At 39.1% G+C, this 15,049-nt stretch overlaps 1 protein-coding gene across 2 annotated transcripts in view; it reads right to left on the bottom strand.

Annotated features, from left to right (window-relative positions):
• Positions 1-955: 955 nt before the first annotated feature.
• Positions 956-15,049, bottom strand: part of LOC128654283 (transmembrane protein 198) — a 158,497-nt gene continuing 144,403 nt past the window's right edge. For both annotated transcript variants that reach the window (XM_053708133.1, XM_053708134.1), the window contains 2 exons: positions 3,767-3,915; positions 956-2,547 (listed from right to left, as the gene is read on the bottom strand). In XM_053708133.1, coding sequence (XP_053564108.1) covers positions 2,398-2,547; positions 3,767-3,915 — 299 coding nt within the window. In that variant the 3' untranslated portion in view covers positions 956-2,397. The remainder of the gene's footprint in view (positions 2,548-3,766; positions 3,916-15,049) is intronic.

The following is a 15,049-nucleotide window of genomic DNA, read 5'->3' as shown; positions in this document are numbered from 1 at the left end:
AGGGTTTTTAATATGGACAAAAAAGAGATTGTTAAAAGCTCATACCACAAGTAAAATAAACAGGTATGAGCTATAAACAGCTTCCATTGTGTGCTCTATTTTATTGTGCTTTTTCCTTGTGGCCATGCGAGTCTTGCATAGTGTGCTATCATTAGGCAGTAATACAGAAGCAATGATGTGCAGTGCATTGTGGTCTGGAGCTTCAGAAGACCGGTTAATTCTATTCCTTTTGAATATGAACTCTACAAGACACCGATGGGATTGGTTCATTAAATTTCTTTTAACGTAGATTTTTATATTTTTAGAAAGGGTCTAATTTACATCTGCACTATGTTCCGCAGGGAGCACACACACATTGTATACACGTGCATATTTGTGTGCTTATATCAAAATATGTCACATGCTTAAAGGGATACTAAACCCATGATTCAAATAGAACATGCAATTTTGGGCAACTTTCTAATTTACTCCTATTATCAATTTTTCTTTGTTCTCTTGCAATCTTTATTTAAAAAGCAGAAATATAAAGCTTAGGAGTGGGCCATTTTTAGTTCAGAACCTGGGTTATGCTTGCTCATTGGTTTGCTAAATGTAGCTACCAATAAGCAAGCGCTATCCAAGGTGCTAAACCTCAAATGGGCTGGCTTCTGAACTTTATATTCCTGCTTTGGAAATAAAGATAGCAGGAGAATGAAGAAAATTTGATAATAGGAGTAAATTAGAAAGTTGCTTAAAATTGCATGCTCTATCTGAATCATGAAAGAAAAAATTTGGGTTTAATGTCCCTTTAAAGAGATGAACAAAATGTGTGCAGCCGTTATCAACACTAAATTTAATTAAAAAGCTTACAGGGTGTTTGTCCTGATATGGGGACATGAAAGTGCTCCTAAGCTTGTAGCAGTAAAAGGTTTACAATCAATACAAATAAATAAATAACAGGCAGGCGATAAACATATTATAAGAATATAAACATTTCTACATAAAAATATCTTCCTTTATATGGGCACTTATAGAGCTTTTCTTTGTTTTATATGGGAATACTTAGTGGCAGGTTCATGACTATAAAATAAAATTGTCTTCCATTTCACAGCAATAACTTTTTATTTAATTTATTGTTGAAAAAAATCACTTCTTAAAGGGACATTTTACTGCACAAATTGCATACTCTAATTTGTTAGGGTGTGCAGTTTTTACACTATTGATGCTCCAAATCTATGTGTTTAACCCCTGCAAATTAAACACATAGTAAAAGTTCCACTTGTGAGGCACAGAGATCTGCAGGCCCAGAGGTAATCAGCAGTGGTAGTTGCTCAACCCTGCCATTCCCCATCTGAGATGAACTTGGCAGCAGCAGCAGCTCTGAAAGGGACTTTAACTATGTGTTTATCCCCTTTGCAGAGTTAATTAATCAGAGCATGTAATTATTGCAGTGGAATGTCCCTTTAATAGAATATAAAATGCTTTTTTTTTCTCTTTACAATTTTTTATTTTTTTTTATTTTTTTTAATTACTACAACTCTGACATTCTTTTGTATGGTATATATTTTCTTAATTCTTCATTTATCCTTAAACATCTTATTTATTTTATTATTAGTTTAGAATTAGTCAGATGAAGGCATGAGGAATATGTGTATAAGCATGTGAACCACAAACATCAGACAGCAAGCTAAAGATAAATCCTTTTCACTAGTATCCTGATTTCTTTTGTATCTTATTGCTGTTTGTCTTCGTTAACTGCCGTAGGGGTTCCTGAGCTTCTCCGCGCTCACAATTCCACAGGAAGAACTTCATATCAGACAAGTTTTAGCACCACCAGAAATGAACATATAATCCTTGAGAGCGTTTTATGTGTCGTAAACTCCTATAGGTATCACAAAACCGTAACATATGGTCATAATCAGCAACAATTCCTGGCTACCTAAGAACACATCACAACTAGATTTCTGTTGGTCTGGAACAGGAAATTAAAACTGAGGTGGAAAATGATTCCTTTTTTTACCGTTCTAATGCCCATCTATTTATCTTGAAATGCACTGAAACATACGCTAGCTGAGACTTTTTTTGTTATAATCTGCACCTGAAGAAATAATTTAAGGTTGAATTGTGTGAGTGTATTCAGAGGTGTAGGATCCCACAACCTTGCCCTGCTTCCATCTGCACATGATCATACGACAGAATTTAAACACTTAAGGCTGCAAAAAGAGGACTGCTGTCTGCAATGGATCCATACTTGAGATTTCTTCTATCGCTCAAATAGTCTTCACTGTGCAAAACTCCAGCACAAGTAATAGAAGCAGAAGAGGAAAAGACCACCTTATAAGGCACAGAAAGGATCCTATTCCGATGCCGACATGATTTTCTATGTCATGTGGGACCTCCTGGGAAGGCCACTTCCTATCAGACACGTATCACTGGGGTAGTTGCTGTAAGCGGCACGGTGGAACCACATTCGTAGTCCATGTCCACAACTGTTTGTATGTTTGTGCTTAAGCTACTCGTAGATGTCCCAGTGCCTGTTTGTCTGTCTCTTAGGCTCTGGAGGTAACTCTGCAAAAGAGGAAACAATATTGTAATATTATTACACAGAAAATAACCTAGAGACATAAAACCAATTTGTTTTCCTTTCATGATTCTGATAGAACGTACAATTTTAAATAACTTTACGGAACACATCAGGTAAGCCAATGACAAGAGGCATTTATGTGCAGCCACCAATCACCAGCAGGAAGCTCACAGTAGTGCACAGCTGCTCTTGAATATACCTAGGTATGATTTTCAACAAAGGATACCAAGTAAAATAAAGCAAAATAGTTAATAGAAGTAAATTGGAAAGAAGAGAGTTGCATTTTATGCCCCTTAAAATTATATTAATGGTTTAAAAAGAGCAGTTCAGAGAATATTACACTACTACACATCCACATGACTTGTTCTATTTTTCCACCAATTTATCATAAGCTATTTTACATTTACATGCAATCACTTTCTTGACCATACAGGACCAGTTATTACACTAACATAAGGGCACGTTTCTCAAAAAACTTGACAGCATGGAGCTAAATCACTGCAAACCCTCAAAGAAGCAGACCTCATTCAATTCTCTAATTAAAAAAGGTGCTGAAACTGGAAGTCCCTGCAAGTTGCGAGTTGCCTCCCATAGAAAATGAACAAATTCTCTGCAAAAGGAGAATCTTGCAGGGGAGAGCAGACTTAACAGGGAGCACCTGCATTTTTACAAAGCAAATACAAATAAAATTGCAGCATTTTAAACATAGTTTAACTTGTGTTTCCTTCTAGTTTCACTTACATTTTTTGTGCATCAGTGCAATAAGAGTGTTGTATATTTGAGACAAACTCACCAGCACACAACTGCTAAACAGCTCAGAAATGCTTTGAGAATTCAAAAAGGCCTGAGAGAGAACTTCAGCCATGCTCAAGTAAAGTTCATGCTCAGCCCACTAAATGATGCTGCAAGTCTCATGTCAGTAAAATAAAATACACTTTGAATTTTGTACAGGTAGAAAACCCTTTAGGGCCAGAAAAGGTTTGGATTTAGGAATATTTGCATCTTTAAAATAGGATGGTTTAGAAAAGGGATGAGACCAAGTGTAAACAACAATATTTTATGTTATTTAGGCAATAACTACGTCCTAATACAGCTTATACATGTAGGTAGTTTAATACTTTTGTATACATAGTACAGTAATGTAATCAGAAAGATAATATTTGTTGTTTTAATAAGACAATTGCATTTCGACGTGACTCTTACCGGTGCAAGAATATCCCCAGTGTACCTCTTCATGGGATTGGCCTTCCGTCGATAAGTACCCTCTTGAGGGGCAACATGATGACGTTTCTTGGCTTCTTTCTGTCTAATTCTCAAAAGCTGGAGGCGTTTCTGGCGTCTGCTTATTATCACTGTTTTAAAGAAATGGGAAAAAAAGAGGCTGAGAAAAAAAAATACAACATGGAAATTTATTTTTGCTTCTTTAGGGAATGGGAAGTCTGCTGACCAGAAATTCTGCATATATGAGAAAACAATGGTACTTTAAAGGGACATGAAGCACAAAAAATAGAATATATTTCATGAAGCATACAATTTTAAACAACTTTCCAATTTACTTCTATCATCTAATTTACTTTGGTCTCTTGTCATCCATTGTTGAAAAACATACCTAGCTAGGCTTAGAAGCTGGAAGCTAGCTGTTGATTGGTGGCTGCACATATATACCTCTTGTCATTGGCTTACTGAGGTGTTCAGCTAGCTCCCATTATTCTATTGCTGCTCCTTCAATAAAGGATACGAAAGAATGAAGCAAAACATTAAGTCAATTGGAAAGTTGTTTAAATGTATGCTCTACCTGAATAATGGAAAAAAATAGTTTCAGGTCCCTTTAAGAAGTAATTTGTAACTAGATATGTCACATCCCTTTAAAAGGTTATTGCAAAATACACACTTCCTTGGCTACATACAATATTTAAACACAGTATTTAAAGTGCATATATCACCTTGCATATATCAGCAGCTAAGCACTGTATTGCAAATACTGTAAAAAGGTTTTCAAATCATTTAATGCTGCTGTTTTGCACAATTTAAAAACATAATTTATGCTTACCTGATAAATTTATTTCTCTTGTAGTGTAGTCAGTCCACGGGTCATCACTTACTTATGGAATATATCTCTTCCTAACAGGAAGCTGCAAGAGGATCACCCAAGCAGAGCTGCTATATAGCTACTCCCCTCACATGTCATATTCAGTCATTCGACCAAAACCAGACGAGAAAGGAGAAACCATAGGGTGCAGTGGTGACTGGAGTTTAATTAAAATTTAGATCTGCCTTAAAGACAGGGCGGGCCGTGGACTGACTACACTACAAGAGAAATAAATTTATCAGGTAAACATAAATTATGTTTTCTCTTGTTAAGTGTAGTCAGTCCACGGGTCATCCATTACTTATGGAATACCAATACCAAAGCTAAAGTACACGGATGAAGGGAGGGACAAGGCAGGAACATTAAACAGAAGGAACCACTGCCTGAAGTACCTTTCTCCCAAAAATAGCCTCCGAAGAAGCAAAAGTGTCAAATTTGTAAAATTTTGAAAAAAAGTGTGAAGTGAAGACCAAGTTGCAGCCTTGCAAATCTGTTCAACAGAGGCCTCATTTTTAAAGGCCCAGGTGGAAGCCACAGCTCTAGTAGAATGAGCTGTAATCCTTTCAGGAGGCTGCTGTCCAGCAGTCTCATAGGCTAAACGTATTATGCTACGAAGCCAAAAAGAGAGAGAGGTAGCCGAAGCCTTTTGACCTCTTCTCTGTCCAGAGTAAACGACAAACAGGGAAGAAGTTTGACGAAAATCTTTAGTTGCCTGCAAATAGAACTTCAGGGCACGGACTACGTCCAGATTATGCAAAAGTCGTTCCTTCTTTGAAGAAGGGTTAGGACACAGTGATGGAACAACAATCTCTTGATTGATATTCCTGTTAGTAACTACCTTAGGTAAGAACCCAGGTTTAGTACGCAGAACTACCTTGTCTGAATGAAAAATCAGATAAGGAGAATCACAATGTAAGGCAGATAACTCAGAGACTCTTCGAGCCGAGGAAATAGCCATCAAAAACAGAACCTTCCAGGATAACAGCTTGATATCAATGGAATGAAGGGGTTCAAATGGAACGCCTTGAAGAACGTTAAGAACTAAGTTTAAGCTCCACGGCGGAGCAACAGTCTTAAACACAGGCTTAATCCTAGCTAAAGCCTGACAAAAAGCCTGAACGTCTGGAACTTCAGTCAGACGTTTGTGTAGAAGAATAGACAGAGCAGAAATCTGTCCCTTTAACGAACTAGCAGATAAGCCCTTTTCTAAACCCTCTTGCAGAAAGGACAATATCCTAGGAATCCTAACCTTACTCCATGAGTAACACTTGGATTCGCACCAATATAAATATTTACGCCATATCTTATGGTAAATTTTTCTGGTAACAGGCTTCCTAGCCTGTATTAAGGTATCAATAACCGACTCCGAGAAGCCACGCTTTGATAGAATCAAGCGTTCAATCTCCATGCAGTCAGCCTCAGAGAAATTAGATTTGGATGGTTGAAAGGACCCTGAATTAGAAGGTCCTGTCTCAGAGGCAGAGACCACGGTGGACAGGACGACATGTCCACTAGGTCGGCATACCAGGTCCTGCGTGGCCACGCAGGCACTATCAGAATCACCGAAGCTCTCTCCTGTTTGATCTTGGCAATCAAACGAGGAAGCATCGGAAATGGTGGAAACACATAAGCCATGTTGAAGACCCAAGGGGCTGTCAGAGCATCTATCAGCACCGCTCCCGAGTCCCTGGACCTGGATCCGTAACAAGGAAGCTTGGCGTTCTGGCGAGACGCCATGAGATCCAGATCTGGTTTGCCCCAACGATGAATCAGTTGAGCAAAGACCTCCGGATGAAGTTCCCACTCCCCCGGATGAAAAGTCTGGCGACTTAGAAAATCCGCCTCCCAGTTCTCCACGCCTGGGATGTAAATCGCTGACAGGTGGCAAGAGTGAGACTCTGCCCAGCGAATTATCTTTGAGACTTCCAACATCGCTAGGGAACTTCTGGTTCCCCCTTGATGGTTGATGTAAGCCACAGTCGTGATGTTGTCCGACTGAAATCTGATGAACCTCAGAGTTGCTAACTGAGGCCAAGCTAGGAGAGCATTGAATATTGCTCTAATTCCAGAATATTTATTGGGAGGAGTTTCTCCTCCTGAGTCCATAATCCCTGAGCCTTCAGGGAGTTCCAGACTGCGCCCCAGCCTAGAAGGCTGGCGTCTGTTGTTACAATCGTCCAATCTGGCCTGCGAAAGGTCATCCCCTTGGACAGATGTGGCCGAGAAAGCCACCATAGAAGAGAATCTCTGGTCTCTTGATCCAGATTTAGTAGGGGGGACAAATCTGAGTAATCCCCGTTCCACTGACTTAGCATGCACAATTGCAGCGGTCTGAGATGCAGGCGCGCAAATGGTACTATGTCCATTGCCGCTACCATTAAGCCGATTACTTCCATGCACTGAGCTACTGACGGGTGTGGAATGGAATGAAGGACACGGCAAGCATTTAGAAGTTTTGATAACCTGGCCTCTGTCAGGTAAATTTTCATCTCTACAGAATCTATAAGAGTCCCTAGAAAGGGAACCCTTGTAAGTGGTAATAGAGAACTCTTTTCCACGTTCACCTTCCACCCATGCGACCTCAGAAATGCCAGAACTATCTCTGTATGAGACTTGGCAGTTTGAAAACTTGACGCTTGTATCAGAATGTCGTCTAGGTACGGAGTCACCGCTATGCCTCGCGGTCTTAGTACCGCCAGAAGTGAGCCCAGAACTTTTGTAAAGTTTCTTGGAGCCGTAGCTAATCCGACGGGAAGAGCTATAAACTGGTAATGAGTAAAAAGAAATGCCAAGATACAGCGCTACGCTACCCTCAGATGAGGGTTGGGTTGCTAAAGATGGTGTCCACGACTAGGAATGTGTATACATCAAGGTTAATATATAATATTGTGTTACACAAAGAATATATATAAAACCATGTGAAAAAGTACTTAAAAGGTAAAAGATTAAAAACAATATATATATATATATATAGGATGTGATATTAAAATGTATTAAACAAACATTTTATTAACATAAACTGACAGTTAAAAATACAGTTAAAAATAGATTCAACAATCTAATGGATTGCCCCATACAATGTCCAAGAAGTTATGTCCTATGTAACATACAAGTGTTTAAGTCCCATACCAAAATGTCCAAAGCAAATGTTCAAGGTTAATATCCAAAAAAATAAAAATAAAAATGATAATATGTCCAAAGTTGGTGTAAAAATCAAAAAGGTGAAAAAATGTAAAAAATATAAAAAATATATTAAATATTTTTTGAAAAGATGAAAAAATTAATAAAAATATATAAAAAATATATGAGTTGTGATCAGCAACCCATATGGAAGGAATATAATATATGTGATAGTGAATAATTCTCGTGAGGTGTACACCTAAAAAGTGTGTATATAAAAGGGTGTGGTAAAAAATGTGTCATAAAAAATGTGTCATAAAAAAGGATTCAAAATCCTGGTGAAATAAATAAAGTCCAAATTGCTCCAAAAAAATGTGTATATAATTCCAAGTATTCCAAATGTGAGTGTATAAAGTGCTGGGTTGATGTTCCTCTTCTTAAAAGGTTATCAAATGTAATGGGATATCCTCCTGTACCTAAAAAAGTGTACAGAAAATGTCTGGTACAGTCTTGAGAAAGGTCCCTGAGGACCGAAACGCGTTGGCTCTACACTGGTATTGCAGCTCAGAATATATCTGGTGAGTAGAATACTGTTGTTGTCATTCTAAAGTGATTTTATTGCACTATGTCTATTTTCTGTACACTTTTTAGGTACAGGAGGATATCCCATTACATTTGATAACCTTTTAAGAAGAGGAACATCAACCCAGCACTTTCTACACTCACATTTGGAATACTTGGAATTATATACACATTTTTTTGGAGCAATTTGGACTTTATTTATTTCACCAGGATTTTGAATCCTTTTTTATGACATTTTTTATGACACATTTTTTACCACACCCTTTTATATACACACTTTTTAGGTGTACACCTCACGAGAATTATTCACTATCACATATATTATATTCCTTCCATATGGGTTGCTGATCACAACTCATATATTTTTTATATATTTTTATTCATTTTTTCATCTTTTCAAAAAATATTTAATATATTTTTTATATTTTTTACATTTTTTCACCTTTTTGATTTTTACACCAACTTTGGACATATTATCATTTTTATTTTTATTTTTTTTGGATATTAACCTTGAACATTTGCTTTGGACATTTTGGTATGGGACTTAAACACTTGTATGTTACATAGGACATAACTTCTTGGACATTGTATGGGGCAATCCATTAGATTGTTGAATCTATTTTTAACTGTATTTTTAACTGTCAGTTTATGTTAATAAAATGTTTGTTTAATACATTTTAATATCACATCCTATATATATATATATATATATATATTTTGTTTTTAATCTTTTACCTTTTAAGTACTTTTTCACATGGTTTTATATATATTCTTTGTGTAACACAATATTATATATTAACCTTGATGTATACACATTCCTAGTCGTGGACACCATCTTTAGCAACCCAACCCTCATCTGAGGGTAGCGTAGCGCTGTATCTTGGCATTTCTTTTTACTCTTAACTTTTGGAGTCTGGTTGGGAGACTCCGCCTATATCAGATATAGCTTGTATGGTATTATTGTGGCGCTGATAGATATACATTCATTTGAACTATAAACTGGTAATGCCTGTCTAGGAAAGCAAATCTTAGGTACCGATAATGATCCTTGTGAATCGGTATGTGAAGGCAGGCATCCTTTAAGTCCACTGTGGTCATGTACTGACCCTCTTGGATCATGGGAAGGATGGTTCGAATAGTTTCCATTTTGAATGATGGAACTCTTAGGAATTTGTTTAGGATTTTTAAGTCCAAGATTGGTCTGAAGGTTCCCTCTTTCTTGGGAACCACAAATAGATTTGAATAGAATCCTTGCCCGTGTTCCGTCCGCGGAACTGGGTGGATCACCCCCATTAGTAAGAGGTCTTGTACACAGCGTAGAAACGCCTCTTTCTTTATTTGGTTTGCTGATAACCTTGAAAGATGAAATCTCCCTCGTGGAGGAGATGTTTTGAAGTCCAGGAGATATCCCTGAGATATGATCTCCAACGCCCAGGGATCCTGGACATCTCTTGCCCAAGTCTGGGCGAAGAGAGAAAGTCTGCCCCCCACTAGATCCGTTTCCGGATAGGGGGCCCTCTCTTCATGCTGTCTTAGGGGCAGCAGCAGGTTTCTTGGCCTGCTTGCCCTTGTTCCAGGACTGGTTAACTTTCCAGCCCTGCCTGTAACGAGCAACAGATCCTTCCTGTTTTGGAGCGGAGGAAGTTGATGCTGCTCCTGCCTTGAAGTTACGAAAGGCACGAAAATTAGACTGTTTGGCCTTTGATTTGGCCCTGTCCTGAGGTAGAGCATGGCCCTTACCTCCCGTAATGTCAGCTATAATTTCTTTCAAGCCGGGCCCGAATAAGGTCTGCCCTTTGAAAGGAATATTAAGCAATTTAGATTTAGAAGTCACGTCAGCTGACCAGGATTTAAGCCATAGCGCTCTGCGCGCTTGGATGGCGAATCCGGAGTTCTTAGCCGTAAGTTTGGTTAAATGTACGACGGCATCAGAAACAAATGCGTTAGGTAGCTTAAGTGCTTTAAGCTTGTTCATAATTTCATCCAATGGAGCTGTGCGAATGGCCTCTTCCAGAGACTCAAACCAGAATGCCGCCGCAGCAGTGACAGGCGCAATGCATGCAAGGGGCTGTAAGATAAAACCTTGTTGAACAAACATTTTCTTAAGGTAACCCTCTAATTTCTTATCCATTGGATCTGAAAAGGCACAACTATCCTCCACCGGGATAGTGGTACGCTTAGCTAAAGTAGAAACTGCTCCCTCTACCTTAGGGACCGTCTGCCATAAGTCTCGTGTGGTGGCGTCTATAGGAAACATTTTCCTAAATATGGGAGGAGGGGAAAAAGGCACACCAGGTCTATCCCACTCCTTGCTAATAATCTCTGTAAGCCTTTTAGGTATAGGAAACACGTCAGTACACACCGGTACCGCATAGTATCTATCCAACCTACATAATTTTTCTGGAATTGCAACCGTGTTACAATCATTCAGAGCCGCTTATACCTCCCCTAGCAATATGCGGAGGTTCTCAAGCTTAAATTTAAAATTAGAAATCTCTGAATCCAGTCTCCCTGGATCAGATCCGTCACCCACAGAATGAAGCTCTCCGTCTTTATGTTCTGCAAACTGTGACGCAGTATCTGACATGGCTCTCACCTCATCCATGCGCTCTGTCCTTAACCCAGAGCTATCGCGCTTGCCTCTTAATTCTGGCAATTTAGATAATACTTCTGTCATAACAGTAGCCATATCTTGCAAAGTGATTTGTAAGGGCCTCCCTGATGTACTTGGCGCCACAAAATCACGCACCTCCTGAGCGGGAGGCGAAGGTACTGACACGTGAGGAGAGTTAGTCGGCATAACTTCCCCCTCGTTGTCTGGTGATAATTTCTTTACATGTAAAGATTGACTTTTATTTAAAGTAGCATCAATGCAATTAGTACACAAATTTCTATTGGGCTCCACATTGGCCTTTAAACATAATGAACAAAGAGATTCATCTGTGTCAGACATGTTTAAACAGACTAGCAATGAGACTAGCAAGCTTGGAAATACTTTTCTAAATAAATTTACAAGCAATATAAAAAACGCTACTGTGCCTTTAAGAAGCACAAAAAGCTGTCACAGTTGAAATAACAATGAACCAAAAAAGTTATAGCAACCAATTTTTCACAGTAAATGTATTAAGTTAGCAAAGGATTGCACCCACCAGCAAATGGATGATTAACCCCTTAATACCCAAAAACGGATAACAATTTAATAATTAACGTTTTTATCACAGTCAAAACACACTGTCACAGGTCTGCTGTGACTGATTACCTCCCTCAAAATGAATTTTGAAGACCCCTGAGCTCTCTAGAGACGATCTGGATCATGGAGGATGAAGTAGACAGATTGTGACTGAATTTTTACAGCGCAAAAAAGCGCTAAAATAGGCCCCTCCCACTCATATTACAACAGTGGGGAAGCTCAGATAACTGTTTCTATGCAGAAAACAAAGATGGCCATGTGGTAAAAATCATGCCCCAATAAGTTTTATCACCAAGTACCTCACAAAAAACGATTAACATGCCAGTAAACGTTTTAAACATACATTTGAAAAGTTATGAAGTGTTATTAATAAGCCTGCTACCAGTCGCTTTTACTGCAGTTAAGGCTCATACATTATTTCAGTATTAACAGTATTTTCAGAGTCAATTCCATTCCTTAGAAAAATACATTCAGTGTACACACACTCATCAGCCTAATACCAGTCGCTATCACTGCATTTAAGGCTGAACTTACGTTACATTGGTATCAGCAGTATTTTCTCAGTCAATTCCATTCCGCAGAAAAATAATTTACTGCACGTACCTCGTTTGCAGGGAGGCCCTGCATGCTATTCCCCTTTTCTGAAGTTACCTCACTCCTCAGATGAGAACAGCCAGTGGATCTTAGTTACGTCTTCTAAGATCATAGAAAACGCAGGCAGATTCTTCTTCTAATGCTGCCTGAGAACAAACAGCACACTCCGGTGCCATTTAAAATAACAAACTTTTGATTGAAGAAATAAACTAAGTTAAAAAACACCACAGACCTCTCACAGCGACCTATCTTTAGTTAGGCTGCAAGAGAATGACTGAATATGACATGTGAGGGGAGGAGCTATATAGCAGCTCTGCTTGGGTGATCCTCTTGCAGCTTCCTGTTAGGAAGAGATATATTCCATAAGTAATGGATGACCCGTGGACTGACTACACTTAACAAGAGAAAAGGGATTTGCAAAGCAAACACAATCCAGGAATCAAGAGGAGAGAAATAGGGGGCGCCCTTGGTAATTAAATTATGTTAATACAGCTATACTAAACTAAACAGTAAGTATGATACACTCATATGATGTAATAGTGTATCCTAGGAGATATATCAATCACAAGTGTATAGGTAAAATATATCACAAATAAGTAGATGATATCCTATAATCAAGTATCATTAGAGAAATATTAGTCACAATTGAGTAAGTGATGTCATAACCAGTGGTGCAGTAATTCTAATAGAAGTAGACAGTAAACAAAAACAAATAAGTAGTAAACTGTTTACAGTAAATATGGTAATAATGTTGTGAAAAACATAATTTATGCTTACCTGATAAATTTATTTCTCTTGTTATGTATCGAGTCCACGGATTCATCCTTACTTGTGGGATATTCTCCTCCCCTACAGGAAGTGTCAAAGAGAGCACCCACAGCAGAGCTGCCTATATAGCTCCCCCCTTAGCTCCACCCCCCAGTCATTCGACCGAAGGATAGGAAGAAAAAGGAGAAACCATAGGGTGCAGTGGTGACTGAAAGTTTAAAAATAAAAATATATATGCCTGTCTAAAAAAAACAGGGCGGGCCGTGGACTCGATATATCACAAGAGAAATAAATTTATCAGGTAAGCATAAATTATGTTTTCTCTTGTAAGATGTATCGAGTCCACAGATTCATCCTTACTTGTGGGATACCAATACCAAAGCTTTAGGACACGGATGAAGGGAGGGACAAGACAGGGACCTTAAACGGAAGGCACCACTGCTTGTAGAACCTTTCTCCCAAAAATAGCCTCTGAAGAAGCAAAAGTATCGAATTTGGAAAATTTGGAAAAAGTATGAAGCGAAGACTAAGTCGCCGCCTTACAAATCTGTTCAACAGAAGCCTAATTTTTAAAAGCCCATGTGGAAGCCACAGCTCTAGTAGAATGAGCAGTAATCCTTTCAGGAGTCTGCCGTCCAGCAGTCTCATAGGCCAAACGGATGATGCTTTTCAGCCAAAAGGAAAGAGAGGTAGCCGTAGCCCTTTGACCTCTCCGTTTACCAGAATAAACAACAAAGAAGATTTTTGACGGAAATATTTAGTTGCTTGTAAGTAGAATTTTATAGTACGAACCACATCAAAATTGTGTAACAGACGTTCCTTCTTAGATGAAGGATTAGGACACAAAGAAGGAACCACAATCTCTTGATTGATATTCTTATTAGAAACAACCTTAGAAAAAAAACCAGGTTTGGTACGTAAAACCACCTTATCTGCATGGAAAACAAGGTAAGGGGAATCACATTGTAAAGCAGATAGCTCAGAAACTCTTCGAGCCAAAGAGATAGCTACTAAAAACAAAACTGTCCAAGATAGAAGCTTAATATCTATGGAATGCATAGGTTCAAACGGAACCCCTTGAAGAACTTTAAGAACTATGTTTAGGCTCCATGGCGGAGCAACAGGTTTAAATACAGGCTTGATTCTGACCAAAGCCTGACTAAATGCTTTAACGTCTGGGACATCTGCCAGACGTTTGTGAAGTAGAATAGACAAAGCAGATATTTGACCTTTAAGAGAACTAGCAGATAATCCCTTCTCCAAACCTTCTTGGAGAAAAGACAATATTCTAGGAATCCTAATCTTACTCCACGAGTAACCTTTGGATTCACACCAATAAAGATATTTGCGCCAAATCTTATGATAAATCTTCCTGGTGACAGGCTTTCTAGCCTGAATCAGGGTATCAATTACCGATTCAGAGAAACCATGCTTTGATAAAATCATGCGTTCAATCTCCAAGCAGTCAGACACAGAGAAATTAGATTTGGATGCGTGAACGGCCTTGGATTAGAAGGTCCCTCCTCATTGGCAGAGTCCATCAGAATTACCGAAGCTCTCTCCTGCTTGATTCTGGCAACCAGACGTGGGAGAAGAGGAAACGGTGGAAATACATAAGCCAGATTGAAGGACCAAGGCACTGCTAGAGCATCTATCAGTACTGCCTTGGGATCCCGGGACCTGGACCCTTAACGAGGGGACCTGGACCCTTAACGAGGAAGTTTGGCATTCTGACGAGACGCCATCAGATCCAATTCTGGTGTGCCCCATAGCTGAATCAGCTGGGCGAATACCTACTGATGGAGTTCCCACTCCCCCAGATGAAGAGTCTGACGACTTAGAAAATCCGCCTCCCAGTTCTCTACTCCTGGGATGTGGATTGCTGAGAGATGGCAAGAGTGATCCTCTGCCCACCGGATTATTTTGGTTACCTCCATCATCGCTAGAGAACTCCTTGTTCCTCCCTGATGATTAATATAAGCTACAGTCGTGATGTTGTCCGACTGAAACCTGATGAATTTGGCCGCAGCAAGCTGAGGCCACGCCTGAAGTGCATTGAAAATCGCTCTCAGTTCTAAAATGTTTAATCGGGAGGAGAGCTTCCTCCCGAGACCATAAGCCTTGTGCTTTCAGGGAGTTCCAG

This window comes from Bombina bombina, chromosome 3 (assembly GCF_027579735.1).
Source record: "Bombina bombina isolate aBomBom1 chromosome 3, aBomBom1.pri, whole genome shotgun sequence".
Taxonomy (NCBI): domain Eukaryota; kingdom Metazoa; phylum Chordata; class Amphibia; order Anura; family Bombinatoridae; genus Bombina; species Bombina bombina.
Note: the sequence above shows the minus strand (reverse complement) of the source record. Positions and strands in the feature narration are given on the sequence as shown.